A 20752-nucleotide genomic window follows, 5' to 3' on the forward strand; every position below is an offset into this window, starting at 1 on the left:
CTTGAGCGCTGACCACTCCTGGGCGGGTGGGCGACCCCATCTGAATGGGTGGAAGGGGGCAAGCGTGGGGCATATTCTGATGTAGCCATCCCTCTATCATTTCTTCTACTCAGTAACCTAACCACTTGGGAGGCTGCAAAAAAGCAATTCTTTTCCGATGCTACAGATAGGTATGAACATCTTCTTGTTCTCTCCATTTCGTATTGTCTGATAACAGGGTCAAATTCTTATCCTTGTTTCTGGGCAGTTAAAAGGAGCAGGTGCAATGATTCTGGGGTGAGCTGGCATCCAGATCTGACTAGATGTCTTCCAGATCTCTGCCCCTGCCCCATACTGCACTTGGGGTCACGGTGGTCCACAACCTCAGGCCCTACTGCAAGGAGGCAGATGCAGACAGCCCCTGCCAAGCTGTAGTCTGGGGGTGCCCAGCTTTGCCTTTTCTGCCAGCCAGAGCCCTGGCTTTGGGGGTCCTGCTGCAGTTTTTCCAGAGCAGAAGGCTTGGGACTGACTGCTGGTTCTCAGAGAAATCCTTTTAGAGACCTCCCTCTCTCCCCCACAGCATCCATTTGTTTTGAAGGGTCAACATATAATCACCACCTCTCCCTTCCCCCTCCCCGGGCTTTTTGCCAGCAATTGTCTGAAAACCAGTTGTTTGTGTTCATGGATGAAGCAAAAGTAATTGGGAAACTATTTCACGAACATGAAACCGAGACCAGAATTGGACCAGAAGTGCCGAGTTCTTCCTTAGCCACTCTTACTTTGGGGTTATTTTTATTTAATTAAAATTAATTAATTAATTTTGCAGCACTGGGGATTGCACCCAGAAACATTCTATTTCCGAGCTACACCACCAGCCCTTTTTCTTTTAAATATCAAAATAGGGTCTCTCTAGATTGCTGAGGGTTACTAAAATGCTGAGCTGGCCTCAAAACTGTGATCCTCCTGTCTCAGTCTCCCAAGAACCAGGATTAGAGACATGCACCACTACACCTGGATATTTTCGAGTTATAGAACAAGTCATTTCTCAACTCTGTGCTTGTCTTCACTTATAAAAATGCAGAAATAACTCCTCCTGTGTAGGCGTAACGTAACTTTGAAGAGATGTCACACGTTGAAGGGACTTTGTAAAAAGCCCGGCCAGCAGCCTGGAGGAGCATGTGCAGAGGGATTCGCATTCTCATTTGGCATTTTCATGAATGATTCAGAAAGAGGAGAGAGAAAAAAACAGATTTTCTGATTTGCAGAAAATATTAAAATCTTGTAGATAACAGGATACTGGAACAGACCCATTTTAAAAATCTGTCTCGAAGCCTAACAGATGTCATGGTCCCTTTCTGCTTTGACATTCTGGGGCACTATGGGATGGCAGCCTCTACAGATACAGGAGGCGCTGTGATCCCTCTGAGCATCAGATGTTAATCACCTGTGTGGGTCAGAGCTCCACCCTTTATCTGTCTGAATACCTGCTAGCCTTGTTTTTGCCCAGGACCTCGGCCTGTCCCTCATCTGAGCACTGCCAGGATCCTACAAAGCGCTGTTTCCAAAACCTCCGCACACACATGGTTCTCTCTCACCCTCACACTTCATCAGTCACAGCCTGCTGACAGGTAGAAGAACTGGGATTCAAACCACTGACAGTTTGAAATTTTCTTTTTCCCTACTCTACTACAGTGCCTTTCATATTAATATGATATCAGTAATCTAGTACTATTTATTAATGCACCAGGCACTGTGGCTAGAGCTTCAAGCGCCATGAGTTGCCTTTAGTGATCACAACAGGCCTATGAGGATGAGGTTGTCCCCAGAGTATAGATAGGGACACCGGGACTTGGAGAATTGGAGTGACTTTACCCACAGACGCAGGGCTCTGTAGGTGAGACCTAGCACTCACTTCTGAGCACAGCCATTAGAGACTCCAGGGACCGAGCTGGCTGCCGTGCAGTATGTAGGCTCCTTTCTGGGTGATTACACAGCAGAGCCAACCATTCAGGGCAGGTGACCTCTGTGTCCCAATTCCCTTGTCCCATAAGTCAGTAAAATGCTCTTCATGCTCTTCTCTTGCAGATACTTGCCTTAGTTACTGGATTATTGTCCAGAAGCACCAATGTTGAAGGCACTGATACCAACTCTGTGCAGCTGAGATGGAGGGAGAAAGCAGAGGCTCAGTGCTCGGAAGGCCTGTATCAGGGGGGCCAGTTCTGCTGCCAGCCATGTCCTCCTGGTAGGTCACACAAGACGTCCAACAATCAGAACGAGAATCAGGGTGAGGGGTGGCACAGGTTAACAATGAATGCAATTTCTTTTCAGATTTTGGGGTTTTTTTTTTGAACCATTATAACATTACTATGAAATTATTTTTCAAAGACCTTTTTTTTCATCTCTATTATACTTGTTTGACATGGTTATGAATAAGTAAAATTTACCAATGAGAAACACCTCTAGAATTAACATTGTCTATTTAGCTCCTTTTCTCCTGAGTAAAAGAAGACTTACTTGTGGGCATTAACGTTTATCATCTCAAAACTGACTAGGACGCATCATAACAATGATGCAGCTCTGAAGGCAAGAGATATCCACCCTTAGAGGATATGTGTCAGCATTTCCCTTCAGCCCTGTCTCTAAGAAAGCTTTTGTCCTGGTCCTGAGTTCTACAAAACACGTTTGCATTTTGCAGCTGAAAACCTAGATGAACTAGAAAAGGAATGAACAGAAGCAGTCAATATTTTATAAGTCAGTATTTTGAAATGCAAACCAATTTCAAATGGGAAATTCTTCAAACACTAGCAAATTGGAAGGTGAGCAAAATGCAACTGTGCAAACTTTGTTTTTTCCAATTTGAAATGGACTACTATTACATACAGACAGGGATCTTCTTCAGCTGCATTCTGAAGACAGGAAGGTAATGGAGAACAATGAGATTTATGCAATAGATTAATAGACCCAGAAAGGACTATGGAAAGTGGCATGTTTGGCCTCTCAGGCTTCCAGCACTCAAAGTGTAAAACTAGTGTGAGTCATGTGTATAAAAAGATTCTAATGGTCTCCCTTAGCCTCCTGTCCAGATTTTAATAAACCTTATGGAAAAACTCTTACAATATCACCTATTTGTACTTAACCTTTTTACATTTGCCCTTTTCCAAACAGCATTGAAGAATGGCTTCTTCACTTTTTTATAACTTGCCAAACAGATCAATTTGCCCTATGATTTGAAGTCTTTGTGCATATTTTAAAAATCTAAAATGCAAGTTGAGCTGGGCATGGTGATGCATGCCTGTAATCTTAGTACTTGGGAGGCTGAGACTGGAGGATTGCAGGTTCAAGGACAGCCTCAACTACTTAGTGAGTCCCTCTGCAACTTAGTGAGACCCTGTTTCAAAATAAGGAAAAAATAGGGCTGAGGGTGTATCTTGGAGGTAGAAGGTTTCAGTCCCCAGTACCACAGAACCACACACACACACATACACACACACACACATTTTAAGAAAATTAATATGCTTTGCATATCAAACTGTTAAGCATTTTTTATGTTTTTTTTAAGAAGTGATCTCAGCCCTGAGGAGTTTGCTTATGAGATATAAACTCTCACCTATCATTATAAGAATGTAAATGGTTACAAACCTTTAAAATAGAAATTTGGAGCTGGCATGGTGGCACATGCTTGTAATCCCAGGAACTAGTAGGCTGAGACAAAATGATCTCAGGTTTATAACCAGACCCAGAAACTTAGTGAGTCCCTCTGCAGTTTAGTGAGATTCTGTTTCCAAATAAAAATGAAACAGGGATGAGGGTGATTATATAATAATTCTCTGTAAATTAAAATCAAGTACTTAGAGTATTTTTTCAGTGATTCTATTTGTGAACTGACATTTTTGACCAATCAAAAATTTCTTTTTTTTTTTTTTGGTGGTACTGGGGGTGGAATCCAGAGGCTTTCTACCCCCGGGCTATACTCCCAGACCTTTTTTATATTTTATTTGGAAACAGGATCTCACTAAGTTGATGAAAGCCTCACTAAATAGCTGAGGCTGGCTTCGAATCCGTGCAATCCTCCTGTCTCAGCCTCCCAAGTGTGGGGATTCCAAGTGTGCGCCACCACGCCCGGCCCAATCAAAAATTTCTAAGTGAAGCTAAGCATGATAGTGCATGATTATAATCCCAGTACTTGGGAGGCTGAGACAGAAGGATCATGGGTTCACCACCAACCTCTGCAACTTAATGAGGCCTCTGCAACTTAGTGAGACCCTGTTTCCAAATAAAAAAAGAATAAAATAGGTCTGGGGTGTAGGCCAGAGGTAGAATGTCCCTGGGTTCCATCCTTAGTACCACCAAAAAAAAAAAAAAGATTCCTAAGTGATGTGTGCATATATGTATAATTACACTGCACCATAAAATTATTTAAAAATTCTTACCTCATTACTGCATCATTGTATACAATGAGGATTCTGCAGTATACTATATACACATACATAGTGGTCACAGATATGTATAGTCACGTATGTATACATATGTATGTGTATTTATACGTATAGGAACATAACAAAATAACACCTCAAGTTATTTGACATTTAGATTTTTTCCAAATATTTTATAATTTTCCAAATATACTCAAAAAAGAGTGAATTTTAAGATCTTATTTTCAGGAAAAGAGCTACTCATTTTTTGTATTTGAATAAATTTAGGTTGTATACTTTGGAGGAAAGAAATAATCTGTGATCTAGTATATTCCCTACCATGCTGTGGTCATTGTACTAGGCTCACTCTGCATGGTGATTCATTGAAGAGGCTGATTCACTTTAAAACCAATACACTACCACTAGCAAGGAATACAATTGTTTTGCCTTGTTTTCTGTAGGATACTGCTACAGTGTTATGTAGCCCTGATATCCAGTGTTTAAATTTTATTCAGGGTTTCTATGGTTTGTTTATTTTTTCTTTTGGCATACTCTTTTTTAACTAAAATATCATATATTTACATTCATAATTTACTTGTGTTGTAAATATTGTTTTATCAAAAAGAATACTGTGAGGTTATTATGAATGTCATGCACTTAGGAAGCACAACATACAATATTTCTTGCTGTATGTATGATTGAAATGAATTAGGCTTTGCATTTATTTACTTATTTACTTTGGTACTAGGTATTGAACCCAGGCGTTCTACCTCTGAACTACATCCCAGCTCTGTTTTCTTTTTTGAAACAGGGTCTTGCTAGTTGCTAGGGCTGTCCTTGAACCTCCACTCCTCCTGTGTCAGTTTCCCAAGTGCCAGGATTACAGATGTGTGCTACTATATTTAATTTCGCATATTTTTAAGTTAGTTCTACCATTAATAGAGTCTCAAGTTGTTTTCTTCTTCATTATCTATCCCCTTATGCTAATCTAATTTTCCCCTTAGCGCATACTACTGGACATCATAGATTTATTTGTGCATCATCTGCCTTGGAGATATCTTCCACAGTATCTCCAGTTCCTTGAAACTGCTCAACACACACTATTGTGTGTTTAATAAAAACACAAATAAGTGAGTTTTCCAGGAGCAGACATTGTTATACAATGCATAATAATAACAATACAGTGACTGGCATTATTTTTAAAGTCAATTAAAGCAGCACCGAGTATCATTTAAAATTGTTTTTATTCAGATAAGAAACCTGATGATAACTTTTGTTCTAAATATTTTTATGCTTGCCTATCTTGGAAGAAAATAGAATAGGGAAAAAGAAGAGAGGAGGAAACTGCATATTTACTAGGCAGAGCAAGTGTATTCTGATAGCAATGACAAGACAAGTATTATCTCTATCAGAGACATGACAAAAATTACAGAGACTAAGTACTTTGCTGAAGATTTTGTGTGTGTGTGTGTGTGGTGGTACTGGGGTTCCTAGAAATCCTTCTACCTCCGGGCTACACTCCCAGATTTATTTTATATTTTTATTTGGAAACAGGGTCTCTTAAGCCAGCGAAGCTGGCTTCGAACCTGCGCTATCCTCCTGTCTCCGCCTCCCAAGGGATGGGATTACAAGCGTGTGCCACCACACCCGGCTTCTCTGCTGAAGATTTTATAGCTACTAAAAATTTGGCCAAGGTCTTTAGAGCTTTGAATGTCTTTTTTCTTAAACTATAATATCTCTTATCAGGATTTATGGATGTCAGAAAGTAAACCTAAAGATCAGAACAAAATAAGTTAGTTCAGTAACCTTGGTGGCCAGTGACAGCTGACTCCACCCTGAATATGTTTCTTCTAACTTATTCCCTGCCCCCCAGAAAGTTAGCTGGCAAAAGCATTTCTTTGCATTTGATCATCCATACCTTCCCCTCCTTCTGTTGTGTGCTCCTGTTGCTAATCATCCTATTTCTTGGGCATTTGCCTCCACTCATCCTTTTGGCTTTTGTCTGAAGACTTTTCTGCTCTTGATGTGATTTGTACATTAACCTTCTCTTCCTCTATACACACCCTCACCCGTTTTAGGAGTGTTTTATTGTCGTCCTTGCCTACTCCTCATGCTGATACCTGGCCACCCCACTTTCAAACACTTGCTTTTTTTCCTCTGGGCAGGCACACGAAAAGATGCTGACTGCACGAGAAACGGGGAGAGCCCAAAATGTGTGCCCTGCCAAGAAGGGCAGGAGTACACCGATGAGGAACATTATTCTTCTAAATGCAGAAGATGTAGAATTTGTGATGAAGGACATGGTAAGTGTCTTCTGAAGCAATTGAAAGAGACCAAACCCAGGACTTGCTTCATGTAGAACTGCTTATAATGCAATTTGCGATCTACACCCACTCTGGTGTTATAACAGCATAGCAGATGGCACAGGATGGAGCTGGCTTTGGTAAAACAGGACCAGGTATTGAGCTAATAATCAGCAGTCTAGACATTCGTGGGTTGAGTCTCGGCAGTTCTCCCAGATGGAGGCCAAGGACTAAATATCAACCCTGTGGACGGGGTTCATCAGCTCCAGTCAAAACCACAGAAACTATTCATTTTTCCTGTCTTGATTTATGTTTGTATAATTGTCCTTGTAATGGCCAGAAAGAACTAAGTAGCCTAAAGATATAAGGACATAGAAGCCCAAAATACGCACGGAATGTCCTCCTATCTTTGGGGATCTGGTTTGTCCTAATGATTCCATTTGGGACCTGGATTTTCATGCATATCTCAATCTATTCTGAAGGAATAGATTAACATATAACAGAAGCACTCCTAGTTTTGCTTGATTTCAAGAAGTCTCTGGAAATAAAGTTGTTTTTTTTTTTGTTTTTTTTTGTTTTTTTTTTTTGCTTTTTGTTCCTATCTAGGCTTTAAATCAATGATCCCCAGCCCTAGCTGTGCTTTAAAATTGCCAACGGAGCCATTAAAAATACCAGTATTTACGGCCCAGCATGCTGGGCCACACTCATTATCCCAATACTTTGGAAGCTGGGATAGAAAGATTGCAGCTTTGAGGTCAGCATGCAGAAAGTTAGAGAGACTCTGTTTCAAAATTAAAAATTAAAAAGAACAGGGCTAGGGGAATATCTCTGAGGTAGAACACGCCTGGGTTCCCATCTCCAGTGTCATACACACACACACACACACACACACACCCCACAGTCATTAAAATTTGAGTTAAGGAGATCTTGCTTCAGAGTAATGAAATCAAAGTCTCCTAAGTGAGAGTCCTGGCTTTGGTCCAGTGAAGTCTAGAGTAGAGCCTGATACTTTCCATTCCCACACTGAGATGCTCATGCTCCTGGGCCATGGGCCACAGTTCTGAATAGCAGATCTCTAGACTAGAAGAACACGGGAGGCACCTAGGCAGTTACATGCTCGACTGTCCACTTAAAACTTCTTGCTGAATGAATTCATTTCTACTTGGGTTTGCCTGTTTTGCTGTTCAGCACTAGTTGTGTTACTAAAGGTGTGGGCATAACTGTTGATAAAAAACAGTAGATCTTGAAAAATTCATGCATCCCATTATTTTCCTAGTTCACGTATAACTAAGTGCTATAACTAATATTTTACATATTGGTTTTCTAGGCTTAGAAGTGGAAACAAACTGCAGCCAGACCCAGGATACCAAGTGTAGATGTCAATCAAACTTTTATTGTACGGCTTCCCCATGTGAACACTGTGACCCTTGCATCACGTAAGCTTTAGTCTTTTACTGATGAAAACACCAGCTATGCCATGAGAGATACTGTCTTCCTAGAGAGAAGTCACATTCGCTGAGAGTCAAGAATTTGGGAGATGGGCGTGGTGGCGCACGCTTGTAATCCCACTACTTGGGAGGCTGAGACAGGAGGATTGCACAGGTTCGAAGCCAGCCTCAGCTACTTAGTGAGACCCTGTTTCCAAACAAAATATATAATAGGTCTTGGGTGTATCCCAGAGGTAGAAGGTCCCTGGATTCCATGCCCAGTACCACACACACACACACACACACACACACACACACACACACACATACACGTGCGCGCATGCACACACACACAATGAATTACGGTTCTGTTTTTCCTCCAAACCACTAGACAATCATTTGCTCATTCTCATACTACTGCCCACTGAACATTAGCAAACACTTTTTAGCACTGGATGTCATTGAACACTTCCTGTGCACTTGACATTGTCCTGGATACTTACATTAATGAAGTGATAAAGACACAGTCAGTCATTAAGTTCTCAGTTTAGCAGCAAGATAGCCGAGAAAAGCAGTGGTCACTGTATCCCGACGGACACCAGGTGGCAAGCATACGGAGCAACTTGTGCCCGGGTTGTTACAAGCTCTACTTGAGGAGGCATGGCACATGGCTTGAGTCTTGAGGAAGGAAAGAGACAGTGTTAGTACATGGTTGGAAAATAAATTTCAAGTAGGGAAATAGCAGTTGCAAAGAGGTAGAGGAAGCTCCAGAGATCAAGGTTCTTAGCTGGAACATAGAAATGACTGAGGAGTCAGAGCTGGATTATGATGGACCTTGTCTTTCATGCTAAAGAGCTTGGTTCCGATCCAATGCTGGAAAACCCAATGGTGCATCTTCCTTCTGCTGATTAGCTGGGTTCTGAGCAGACCATTCACTTCTCTGAGCTTCAGTTTCTTCACTCACAGGATGCAAGTACTATTTAATTTTATTTGCCATATTTCCATGGAGATCGTTTTATACAAGTAGATTTTGCTTTGTGAGCTATTGTTTTGTGCAAATATAAATATTTAAGATTACTAATTTTTTTTCTTCTCCTTAAACTTGTCATTCATCTTGGGAAACTTTGGGGAGTTCATCTAATAGGCTTAAAAACGGAGACATGATGTCTGATGTCTTATTTGCTAGAAAAATTTTATGTACAGATAATCTAGCATCTCCCTTCTAGCCCCAAGTGTGTGAGGATAACCTCATGATGATAAAAAGGGAGAAAGGGCCTGACTTTGTCAAATAACAACAACTGATTAGATAACAGGTTCATGGAGGTTACCTGACTCACCCAAGCTCACCTAGCAAAGCCCTAGGTTTAGGGCAGAGATAAGCTGTGAACTCGGGGAATCTGGCTGTCAGTAGAAATCCCTACATCAGCACCTTGAGTCTCTTAATCGCCTCCTGGTACCCAAGATGTCAGCCATAGGGACTAGATGAGTAGCTTCCCTAATCAATGTCATGGTTACTTTGAAATTTCTTTTGGTAGTTTATTTTAAAACATAGTCTATTACACCAGGCAGAGTAGCACATACCTGCAATCCCAGTACTTTGGAGGCTGAGACAGGAGTGTTGCAGGTTGCAGGCCAGACTCAGCACCTTAGCGAGACAAAGTTAGTGAAAGTTAGTCTGTTTCAAAATAAAAAATAAAAGGTGCTGGGGATGTAGCTCAGAGGTGGAATGCCCCTGGGTTCGATCCTCAGTACCAAGAAAAGAAAAAGGAGAGAGAGAGAGAGAGAGAGAGAGAGAGAGGATGAGAGAGTTTATTTTAAGCTCTAGTATTTAAAGAGTTTAGTTTATTACCAGTTTTATCTTTGTCTATATTTCATCCTTTCTCATATGTCAATGTTTTATTAATTCTTGATATCTTAAAACACAGTGTCACTCCATAAGATAATATTTTCACCCAAATATTTAAAATTATGCCGTTAACTCATACACGTTTTTATATTTATTTATTTTTATTTTTTATCATTTTATTTTTGCGGTACCGGGAATTGAACCCAGGGACATTGTATTTCTGAGCTACATCACAAGCCCTATTTTTTATTCTCTATTTTGAAACAGGGTCTCACTACGTGGTGGAGGGCCTAGCTAAGTAGCTGAGGCTGATTGTGAGCCTGTGATCCTCCTGTCTCAGCCTCCCAAGTACTAGAATTACAAGCTGTGCCACCACGCTCAGCTTCATACTAGCTTTAGATGAGTGATCTAAACACATCTGGGAAAATATGTTTGCCAGAGATACAAAGGTGAATAAAATAGTCTGTAATTTATAATGTGTCATTAACCAGGATGAAGGGCTCAGCTCAGACTTTCTGAATTGGCTCTGTACTTTTTGCCAGGTGTGAACATGGAATTCTTGAGGAATGCACACTCACCAGCAATACCAGGTGCAAAGAAGAAAGTAAGCATTTCTCATTATTCCCATCACCACCTTCGAATATGAAGAAAGCTGATTGCTTCTGATTATTTTAGATGCAGTGCTTTGCTTCAGCTGCACGTGAGGAGGGGTACTGAGGATTGAACACAGGGGCATTCTCCTTCCAAGCTATATTCTTTTTCTAAGAAATGTTTTATTGAACATAAATGGTATACATTTAAACTCTACTTGGTGCCCTCTCCCCCCCTGCCCCTGTTTTCCCTCCCCCCCTCCCACCGATGGTTGCCCAGGGTAACCATGCCATATTTGTAATTTTACACATATTTGGATATAGACACTCATTAATCAAGTTCAGTCTTCCTCCTCCCCTATCTTTCCATTCCAGCTTTGCTGGTATTTCCCCTCCATTACCTGGAGTACCACTGGTATCCTCTACGTCCTGAGCTCTTTTAATTTTTTTGTTTTGAAACAGGGATCTCACTAGGTTGCTGAGTGTCTAAGTTGTCTAGGTTCGAACCTGCGATCCTCCTGTCTCAACCTCCCAAGCACTGGATTATGGGCACGTACCACCATACTCAGCTACTTTGTTTAATCTTATAAGGTTGCTTATTTTTCCTTAAAATGTCCAATGTTCCCAACTACAGGTTCCAGATCTAAATTGCTGTGGCTGCTACTCCTCCTCGTCCTCCCCTCGATTCCAGCAATAGTTATATGTGAGTTCTTAGCTTGCTCAATCATGGATGGAAAAGATTTGGGGAACAGTTGTTCATAGGATTTTTATCTGTCTCCTATCTGTAAGAAAGCCACCAGGTAGAGAGCTATGTTGTATTGTCGGTATCCTGCTACTGAATGCACCCCTGAGGACTGCTATGAACAGATGACCCCCTCAACTGCTGTTCCTAGCTAAAGTTTTGGAGAGTAGAGTGTTCTCTATGAACATCCTCAGGATGGTATTCCCCTCCTCCTTGAGGAGTCTCTGCAGTGACAGAGTTGACTCACATTTAGAAGTAACCCTTCACCATCATCAAGATTGCCCTCTGGATTATGAGGACACAAAAGCAAGAACCGTACCTGGAAAAGCATTGCAGAGGGCACTTGATAAGGACACTCTGTGCCTCCGAAGTCTTCAAAAATATATATTATTTCTCCTTCTTAACTTAAAACAGCATGGTGCAACATTTTATTCAAAGATTACATAAAGCCAGCAGATAAACCAAGTATTGGTATAATAATAACTAGTCTGGAAAATCACTTTAAATTATTCATAAAATACAGGGTTGCACCAACTCACACTAACTCAGAAGTCTTCCTTTTCTGTTGGAAAAAGTCACTGTTCTTTGGTTCAGCTGAAGATAAGAATTTGGTTTACCTTGGGAAGTTGTGTAGCTAAAAATGCTTTCTTGATACGTAAGCATTAAAATTGTACTCAGACGTACACGTTCTTTTCTTCCATCTCATACTGACTTCGAGGCACACACTTATCGATTGTGCACCCCTGTAAGTGTATGTACTTGAATTAAATGCCCCTCCATGGCGAGCTGATTGTAACTTTCCGCGTCCTATGGATTTGTGCCTGGCTGCAGCCTGGCCACCCACCATGCTGGAGATGAAGTGGTGGTGGCCATATAAGAAGTCAAAAGCCAGCTTCATGTTAGGCAAGGATGAGAAAATTGGACGACTCAATTAAGATGTGGCCTGTCTCTAGAATACTTGACTCTGGAGGTAAGATTAGCTCAGCTTTGCTTCCTGTTGTGTTTCGGCCAGTTTTAAGTTTCAATCAGTTTCTCCTTTGCCCTTACTTCTCTTAGTGTAAAAATATGTTCTTGTACTCGTCCCATCAGGCTGAGATCGAAGTCTGATGAACATTTCTCTGGTCTTTTAGGGCTGAGATTGCGCCGGAGTAAAAATCATGTTCACCATGAATCTGTGCCCTTAAAGTCTGTAAGTTTGGAAATATGCAATAGCTTTCTTGAAAAAATAGAGAAAATAGTAATTCAGTTTTTTGGTTTTTTCTTTCAAACAAATGTGTTGTTTTTGTATGTGCATGGGTTATAGTGGTAGCAAGAAATAATTAAGATATAGCACCTAATTTATAAATAAATTTCTACACAAAAACTGTTAAGCTACCAAAGGGGTTGTGGAAGTGTGCTAAATGTGAGTTGGAAAAAGGTGTGGCCAAGCTCCCTGTTGGAGATTGGTGTTACCCCTGCAGAGAAACTTCCTTTATAAACGTGTTGACTCAGTACCAAAGCACAGCAGAGAGGTTGCTTTAAAATCTATTGCAAAGGCCCAGCTCAACTCTCTCCAGACAGCTCTTGAGATAATTTCTTGCTATTTTTTTCTGACATGTGATAGAGGCATTTCAAAGAGCAAAACTATACATTAGGAGGAGAAAACAGTTCCTGTGAACCAAATAAAAATTTTCTCATTTGAACTAAGGGTTCAGAGGATGTTAAAGGTTTTTAAGTTGATACTATACAAAACATTTCAATGTGAACCATTTTCTGGTGTCAAAAATAAGAATAGATTTAGTGGATAAAATTTTAGACTGTTACTTATTTATTTATTTATTTATTTATTTATTTATTTATTTATTTACTTACTTACTTATTTTGCTGTACTGGGAATTGAACCCAGGGACATTTTATCTTCAAGCTACACCCCCAGTCCTATTTTTATTCTTTTTTTAAAATTAATTAATTAATTAATTTGTGGTACTGGGGATGGAACTCAGGGGCATTCTACCTCTGAGCTACACCCCCAGCCCTATTTTTTATTATTTATTTTGAAAAAGGGTAACGCTGAGTTACAACGGGCCTCACTAAGTAGTAACTGAGGCTGTTCTCAAACCGCAATCCTCCTAGCTCAGCCTCCCAAATTCTGGGATTACAAGTGTGAGCCACCATGCCTGGCTCTAATTTATTTACTTTTATTGATGCATTATTGTCATACATATTAAAGGTGTACAAGATAGTAGAGGCTTACATGCACACATCACTCATTAGCCCTTCCCTAAGTCTCACCCCATTCCCTTCCCCTCTTCTCCTTCTCATTTTTGGCTTAGTGATTGACTTTTATATGTTTATGAATGTACATCATGCATATTCAGGAATTTTCCTCTTCCCTCCTCCCATCCCCTAGGTTAGGTCACCATATATGCTCATTGATGGTTTCTCCTCTTTTATCTAGAGTTTCTCCTATGACCCTTTTTCTCCCTAGCTTCCACATATTAGGGAGAGCATTAATATTTTACTTTTTGTGACTGACTAATCTCCCTTAGCATAATCCTTTACAGTTCCATCCATTTCCCCACAAATGGCATAATTTTGTTCTTTATGGGTGAGTAAAATTCCATTGTGTACATATCCCATAGTTTTGTAATCCATTCATCTATTGATGGACATCTTGGTTGGTTCTATAGTTTGTCAATTGTTAATTGTTTGACTATGAACGTAGATATGCATACATTAGTTTGGTAGTTTGGTTTCCACTCTTTTAGGTCGATATCCAGAAGTCATATTGCTAGATCATATGGTAGGTTCATTCCCAATTTTCTGAGTATTCTCCATACTGTTTTCCAAAGTGGTTGCACTAATTTGCAATCCCATCAACAATGTTTTCACTTCTCCACACCCTCACCAGTATTTGTTGTTGTATGTGCTTTTAATGATTGCTATTCTAATTGGGGTTAGCTGAAATCTCAGGTTAGTTTTGATTCGCATCTCTCTGCTAATGAGGTTGAACATTTTTTTCATATGTTTATTGGCCATTTGAACTTCTTCCTCTGTGAATTTTCTATTTAGTTCACTTTCCCATTTTTGGAGTGGGTTATTTGTTTTCTTAGCATTGAGTTTCTTGAGTTCTCTGTAGATTCTAGATATTAGCCCTCTATTGGAGGAGTAGTGGGCAAAATTTTTCTCCCATTCTGTTGGCTCTCTGTTGAGGTACTTGATAGTTTCCTTTGCTGTACAGAAGCACTTCAGCTCAACGCAATTTCATGTATTGATTTTCTTTGTCCCTTCTGATATTTAGTTGCTACTTCTTGGCATAGATTACCTTGCTCTAGCCTTTCATCTTTAGTTTGTGACTATTTTTACTTGTAAGTTGTGTTTTGCAAAGGCAGCATATAGATTAATTCTGGGTTTTAATCCATTTTTCCATCTCATGTCTTTTTGTTAGTGAGTTGAGGCCATTTATGTTTCAGTGTGATTATTGAGATATGATCTTTAATTCCTAACATCTTGAGTTTTAACTTCTACTTGAGATAGTCTTTGTTTTTCTTTGCTTAGTTGCTTGTTTGATGGAAATTATTGTTTTGCTGGTTCTGGCATTTATTGCTTATTTCTTCTTTGCAGTTAATCTCTTTGAGTAGTTTCTCTAGTGCTGGTTTGAAAGACTAAATTCTTTCAGCTTTTGTTTGTTGTAGAAGATTTTTATTTCCCTGTCAAATTTGAGAGATACTTTTGCTGGATAAGAAATTTTTTACTGCAAGTAGTTTTCTTTCAGAGTTTGGAATATGTTGCTCCAGGCCCTCTTGGCTTTCTTGACTTGTTTTGAGAAATCTGAAGTGATTCTGATTGGTTTGCCTCTGAATGTTACTTGGTCTTTGGGTTTTGTTGCCTTTAAGATTCTCTTCTTGACCTCTATGTTAGTCAGTCTGACTATTATGTGGTGTGTTGAACCTTTTCTCTGATCTTGTCTAAAGAAGGTTCAATATGTTTCCTGCACTTGTGTATCGACTTGTTTTTCTATGTTTGGATACTTTTCTGACATTACTTCTTTGAAAAGATTGTTGATCCCTTTGGTTTCACTTTCTATTCCCTCTTCTATGCCTATTATTCTTAGGTTACCTCTTTTAAAATGGGCCCATAGGCCGGGTGTGGTGGCGCACACTCATAATTCCTGTGCTTGGGAGGTGGAGACAGGAGGATCATGCAGGTTTGAAGCCAGCTGCACTGGCTTAAAAGGCCCTGTTTCCAAATTTAAAAAGTATAAAAATAGGTCTGGGAGTGTATCCTGGAGGTAGAAGTGTTCCCAGGAACCCTAATACTACCCAAAAATAAAAAATTAAAAATAAATAGAATGGGTCCATATCTCTTCAATGTCCAATTCATACTGTTGAATTGTTTTTTTTAATTATATAGTATGCATTCATATTTGGAATGAGCATCTTCTAAGAGAAAGATTCTATTTTCCAGGTCATCTAGTCTATTGTTTAGAGTTTGTATTGATGCTTTCATTTCAATGATTGCCTCCTTTACTTCCTTCAGAGTTTCTTGCTGATTCCTGTTCAGGGTGTCAGATTCTTTATTTGTTCCTTTAGTTCTTTCAGGCCTTCTTTAAATTCTTTTTAGAAATCATGCATCATTTCTACTACTGAAGTTCTGATTCGTTCTTCTGATGAACTCTGTAATTCTGTGTTGTCAAGTTCTGTTATTGTGGGTTTATGAGAGCTCATTGCTTCTTTATGATTTCTCCTTATGATTTCAGGTTTCTTAAGTTTGTATATTTGTTGCTTTTGATAGCTTTCTTTCATTCTGTAGGTGTCAGCTGGTATCTACTAGGGCAAGTTGTATTCAGTGATGAAGGTTGAGCGAGGAAGAAGGTGCTGAAGTAGTAAATGCAATAGGGTAAAGTAGCAGATAGGATGGAGTAGAATGAGAGTTTGAATGTGGTAAGGTAATTATATATAGTAGAGATTACAGAGAGTGTATATATATAGGAGGAGTGGTGTTGTTGAGGGCCACTCTGGATCTCTGGAGGGTGCACTGAGCTTGGCCACCACTGCTGGGGTCCAGGCAGTAGTATTTCTGTGGAGCATGAGATGAGGAGCTGACTTCTTACAATGGCAGTGATCTGCAGCCATTTACTTTTCTTCAAGTTGCTGGCTTTTTTGCTGGGGGTCTCTGGAAGCTTCAGTGCCAGCAGTCCCAGTGCAGTGAGGCAAGGTGGTGCCACCTATTCTGTATTCTTTATTTTTTTTCGAAACAGAGTCTCACTAAATTGCAGAGGGCTTAACTAAGTAGCTGAGGTAAGCTGCGACCCTGAAATCCTTCTCTCTCTGTCTTTTTTTTCTATTTATTTATTTATTTAATTTTTGCAGTACTAGGGATGGAATCCTGGGGCATTCTACCTCTGAGATACACCTCTAGCCCTATTTTTTATTTTTTATTTTGAAACAGGTTTCACTGAGTTGCAAAGGGTCTCGCTAAGTAGCTGAGGCTGTCTGTGAGAGCTGGAATTACAAGTGTGAATTACCACCCTTGGCTATGTTGTTTATCTTAATGAGTCTATATAAAAACAATCTCAGCTCATTCCATGAATTTCATAAGTTCTTTGCCTTTGCAAAAAATGATGAATTGAATAATGAAAATGTATATATAAGCACAGTGGAATTTTACTTAGCTATAAAGAAGAACAAAATTATGTCATTTGCAGAAAAAAAATGGATGGAACTAGAGAATATTATAGAAATGAGATCAGCTAGTCTCAGAAAGTCAAGGGTAAATTTTTTTGTCATGTATGGAAGCTAGAGGAAAATTAGGAAACATAAAAATTTAGATAAATGAGTACAGAGACCAGTATAATTGTGGAAGGTGATTTGAGGAGGGAAGTAAAAAGGGGGAAAATAATTAATGAAGGAAACAGTCCAAATAATTCTATGTCCATATATGAAGGTGTCACTACCAATCTCACTAACATGGATGGGGTCGACCAGGGGACATGTGGGATCCAGAGAGAAATACACCAAGTTCTGTATCTATGTGTGTTTATATCATTTTGACCCTCACAATGATGTAAAATTACAATAAATCAATAAAAGTATTTAAAATAAGCCATTACTGCTTAGTTTCTAATGAGGCTATAAGCTTTTAGAATCAAAAGTTTAATGTTAAAATAACCCTTTCTAATCAATCTAGTTTCCTAATATTACACATTGTACAGCTGATTGTACCTCCCTCAGGATTAAAGAACAATGAAAAGATGATATTTAAAATATTCTAAACATATTCTTATTTATCTCTCTCCCTGTCTCCCTCAACTTTTTTTTCCTCCCCAGGATATAGTGCCAATGAACTTTTCAGGTAAGGATTTTATCATTTTGTTTCATAGAGATGACTTCTTTTGTAGAAGTAGGCAAATTTTTGCATAAAATAATGTTACTAATTTGAACAATATACTGTGGGCTTTACAGTTTTTTAAGCTTACAGGTCTTCCTGCTCAGCATTGAATGTTCATTAGGCATTTTGTTCTAGTCTATAACTACACTTAAAAAAAAAGTCAGGTAGCAATAGGACATTGTATCCCGAGGCTTAAGAAAGTTTCCCTTACAAGCAGCTATCTGTATTACAGAACTCTTGACTAAACTGATGTAGAGATGACATACACTGTGGATATGGTTATGTTTGCTCTACTCAACTCTCTATATAATGTGATAAGTGATTCTGTTTGGTCCTGTTCTTCCTCCTTAGCTTCAGAGATAATATGATCATAAACCCTTGGCCTGTTCTTTTAGGTTTATGGATCATTGATAATCAGGTGTAGAAGAGATGTTGGAGGGGATCTTTTTTAAACTTCTTATTTCATAGATGAGATAGGAAGGTACAGAGATATTATAAGTTATGCTTACATCAGACAGCAAGTTACTGGGGACACGGCAGGAATTGGAATTATAACTCAAGATTATTCTTGTTTTTGTTTTTCCCAATCAGCTGTTGAGATCTCTATGATTCACCTGTATGAGAAGGGGAGAGATAAACATGGCTTTTGCTGATAGAAATTTTATTTAGAAAAACAAAATTTCAGAGCCGATTTTCTCTTTTTCAGATGTCGAACTGAATGATAAATATATCATCACTATTGCTGAAGTAATGACATTAAATCAAGTTATAGAATTTTCTCGGAAGAATGGTATCAGTGAAGTCAAAATAGATGAGATCAAGAACAACCATCCTCAAGATACAGCTGAGCAGAAAGTCCAACTGCTTCGTAACTGGTATCAAGTTCACGGAAAGAAAAATGCATTTAACGATTTCATTACAGGTCTCAGAAAGGCCAATCTTTGTGCTCTTGCAGAGAAAATTCAGGATAAAGTCCAGAAAGATATTAGAGACCATGAAAATTCGAACTTCAGAAAGGAAAATGGAATCGAGTATGATGGAGCATGCCCATAATCCTACTACTTGGGAGACTGAGACAAGAGGATCACAGGTTTAAGGACAGCTTCAGCAATGTAGCAAGACTCTCAGCAACCTAGCAAAACTCTGTTTCAAAATAAAAAATATAAAGGGCTTGGGGTGTAGCTCAGAGGTAAAATGTCTCTGGTTCAATCACCGGTACCACAAAAAGAAAAAGAAAGAAAAGAAAAACAAAGCTTGGCCTAGGGTAAAAAACAACTAACTCAGTTCCAAGTATGTACCGTCAAGAAAAAGAAAATTTAGTGTGGCCGGGTGTGGTGGTGCACATTTGTAATCCCTGTACTTGGGAGGCAAAGACAGGAGGATTGCACAGGTTCGAAGCCAGCCTTGCTGGCTTAAGAGACCCTGTTTCCAAATAAAAATATAAGATAGATCTGGGAGTGTGGTCCGGAGGTAGAAGAGTTTCCAGGAACCCCAGTACCACCAAAAAAAGAAAAAATTTAGTGTGAAAGAAGTTTTGCACAGCTAAAGGCTGCATTGTTTGGAACTTTATGGTATGAATTTTATTTTTTCATTTATTAAATTTGTAGAGCTAACAAATCTGAAGAACTCATGATTCTTCCTTCAAGACTATTTAAAATCTAGGTGGGAGGATAGGTATGTTAAAGAGTAAATGTCAGAGCATGCTAAGCACTCAAATAGGAGCACAGACCATGGAAAAGAGCTTAGGATCATGTTCTAGTATCAATCATAAGATTCTGCAGGTATGAATGTACTTAGTGTGAATTAATGCAAATGTCAGTCTACTGTTGACCTCATTCCATGAATCAATAGTAGCTATGACCTTTTGTTGCAAAGTCACGATCACTGAAAAGGCTCTTTAGCTTCTTTATTACCGCCCAACCTGATGGTGATTCTGGAGCTCTCATCACATTTGTAAGTTTTGCTTACCACTCTGAGAGGACCATATTCAGGCCAAACTTGCATATATTTTTGAATGCAGCACTTAATTAAGTTTCATCTCAAAGGTCTTTTCACAGACCTCTGATATTTTATTGTCCAAAATTTAATTTTGAATTTGCACAGAAAAATCAGGTTAAATTATAATGTTTGACTATTTTTCTGTTTGGGTGCCATTTTACAGTTCCCAAATAATCTTCTTCTTTCTCAGGTGTCAAAAGCTTTTTGAACAGGAGATTATTACTTGAGTCTTGCTACCTCTCCATTGATGTTTATCTGAAACATGGAAAGATTGCCAAAGAAATACCTAATGACCCCATAAAAATCAAGACTGCCCTTATAAATTTTAGTCCAAACTGGAGAGACTAAACTGTTCTTACAGGAAGTAGCTCTGTAGCATTTCACCAGCCCACGTCTACCACTGGTGGCGGGAAGTAGGTTTGTACTTTGTCTTCCTCCTGCAGAATGTTCAACAATTTCCCGTGTGTTCTCTTTGGTTACAAATGGCAGCAGTAAAATCATTATCCGGTTTTAGGAATTGTTATTCCCTGTGGTTACTTCAACAAACAAGCCCCTTGGCCTATTACTGCCTTGTTACTTTTATATTCAAATGTCTGTGAAAGTTTGTATTAAAATGTGAATTTCAATAAATACTATTTATATTTATGTAGATTACAGTGAATTGAAAATGGTCATAAACTGAAGTTTAGAACCATCAGAAAGCTTCCACTGGTGGAAGGTGCTTTCTCTCTTATGTTTGGAAACATACAATGTAGGCTAAAATGCTTAATTGTAGTAATAGTTTCGGTATTTCTAGTTACTTCTTTTTCATTCACTTGTTTTACTTTAAACTACTGCTAAATGTAACCTGTTTATGAGTTTTCAAAGTGTTCTTCGATCACTTAGAAGGTACTTCCTTTTAAAAGCCTTCTAAGTTGGGCATGAGAGCACATGCCTGTAATCCTAGTACTTGGGATGCTGAGACAGAAGGATCACAGGTTTGAGACCATTCCAAGTACGGAAACTTTCAGCATTGTAGTAAGTCCCTGTTAACAAACAAAGAAACATGGGCGGGGGTGTAGCTCGAAAGTAGAATGCTCTTGGTTT

At 39.1% G+C, this 20752-nt stretch overlaps 1 protein-coding gene across 1 annotated transcript; it reads left to right on the forward strand.

The window, feature by feature from the left end:
- Positions 1-302: 302 nt before the first annotated feature.
- FAS (Fas cell surface death receptor) lies at positions 303-18721 on the forward strand (the record flags this gene model as incomplete). Its single annotated transcript, XM_080694827.1, has 10 exons — positions 303-410; positions 631-729; positions 2065-2221; positions 6557-6694; positions 8022-8130; positions 10510-10571; positions 11192-11260; positions 11451-11614; positions 17608-17632; positions 18354-18721. The coding sequence occupies 10 exons, from the start codon at positions 303-305 to the stop codon at positions 18719-18721; spliced, it is 1299 nt and encodes a 432-aa protein (XP_080550953.1).
- Positions 18722-20752: the final 2031 nt, after the last annotated feature.

This window comes from Muscardinus avellanarius (assembly GCF_963383645.1).
Source record: "Muscardinus avellanarius genome assembly, chromosome: 4".
Classification (NCBI taxonomy): Eukaryota; Metazoa; Chordata; class Mammalia; order Rodentia; family Gliridae; genus Muscardinus; species Muscardinus avellanarius.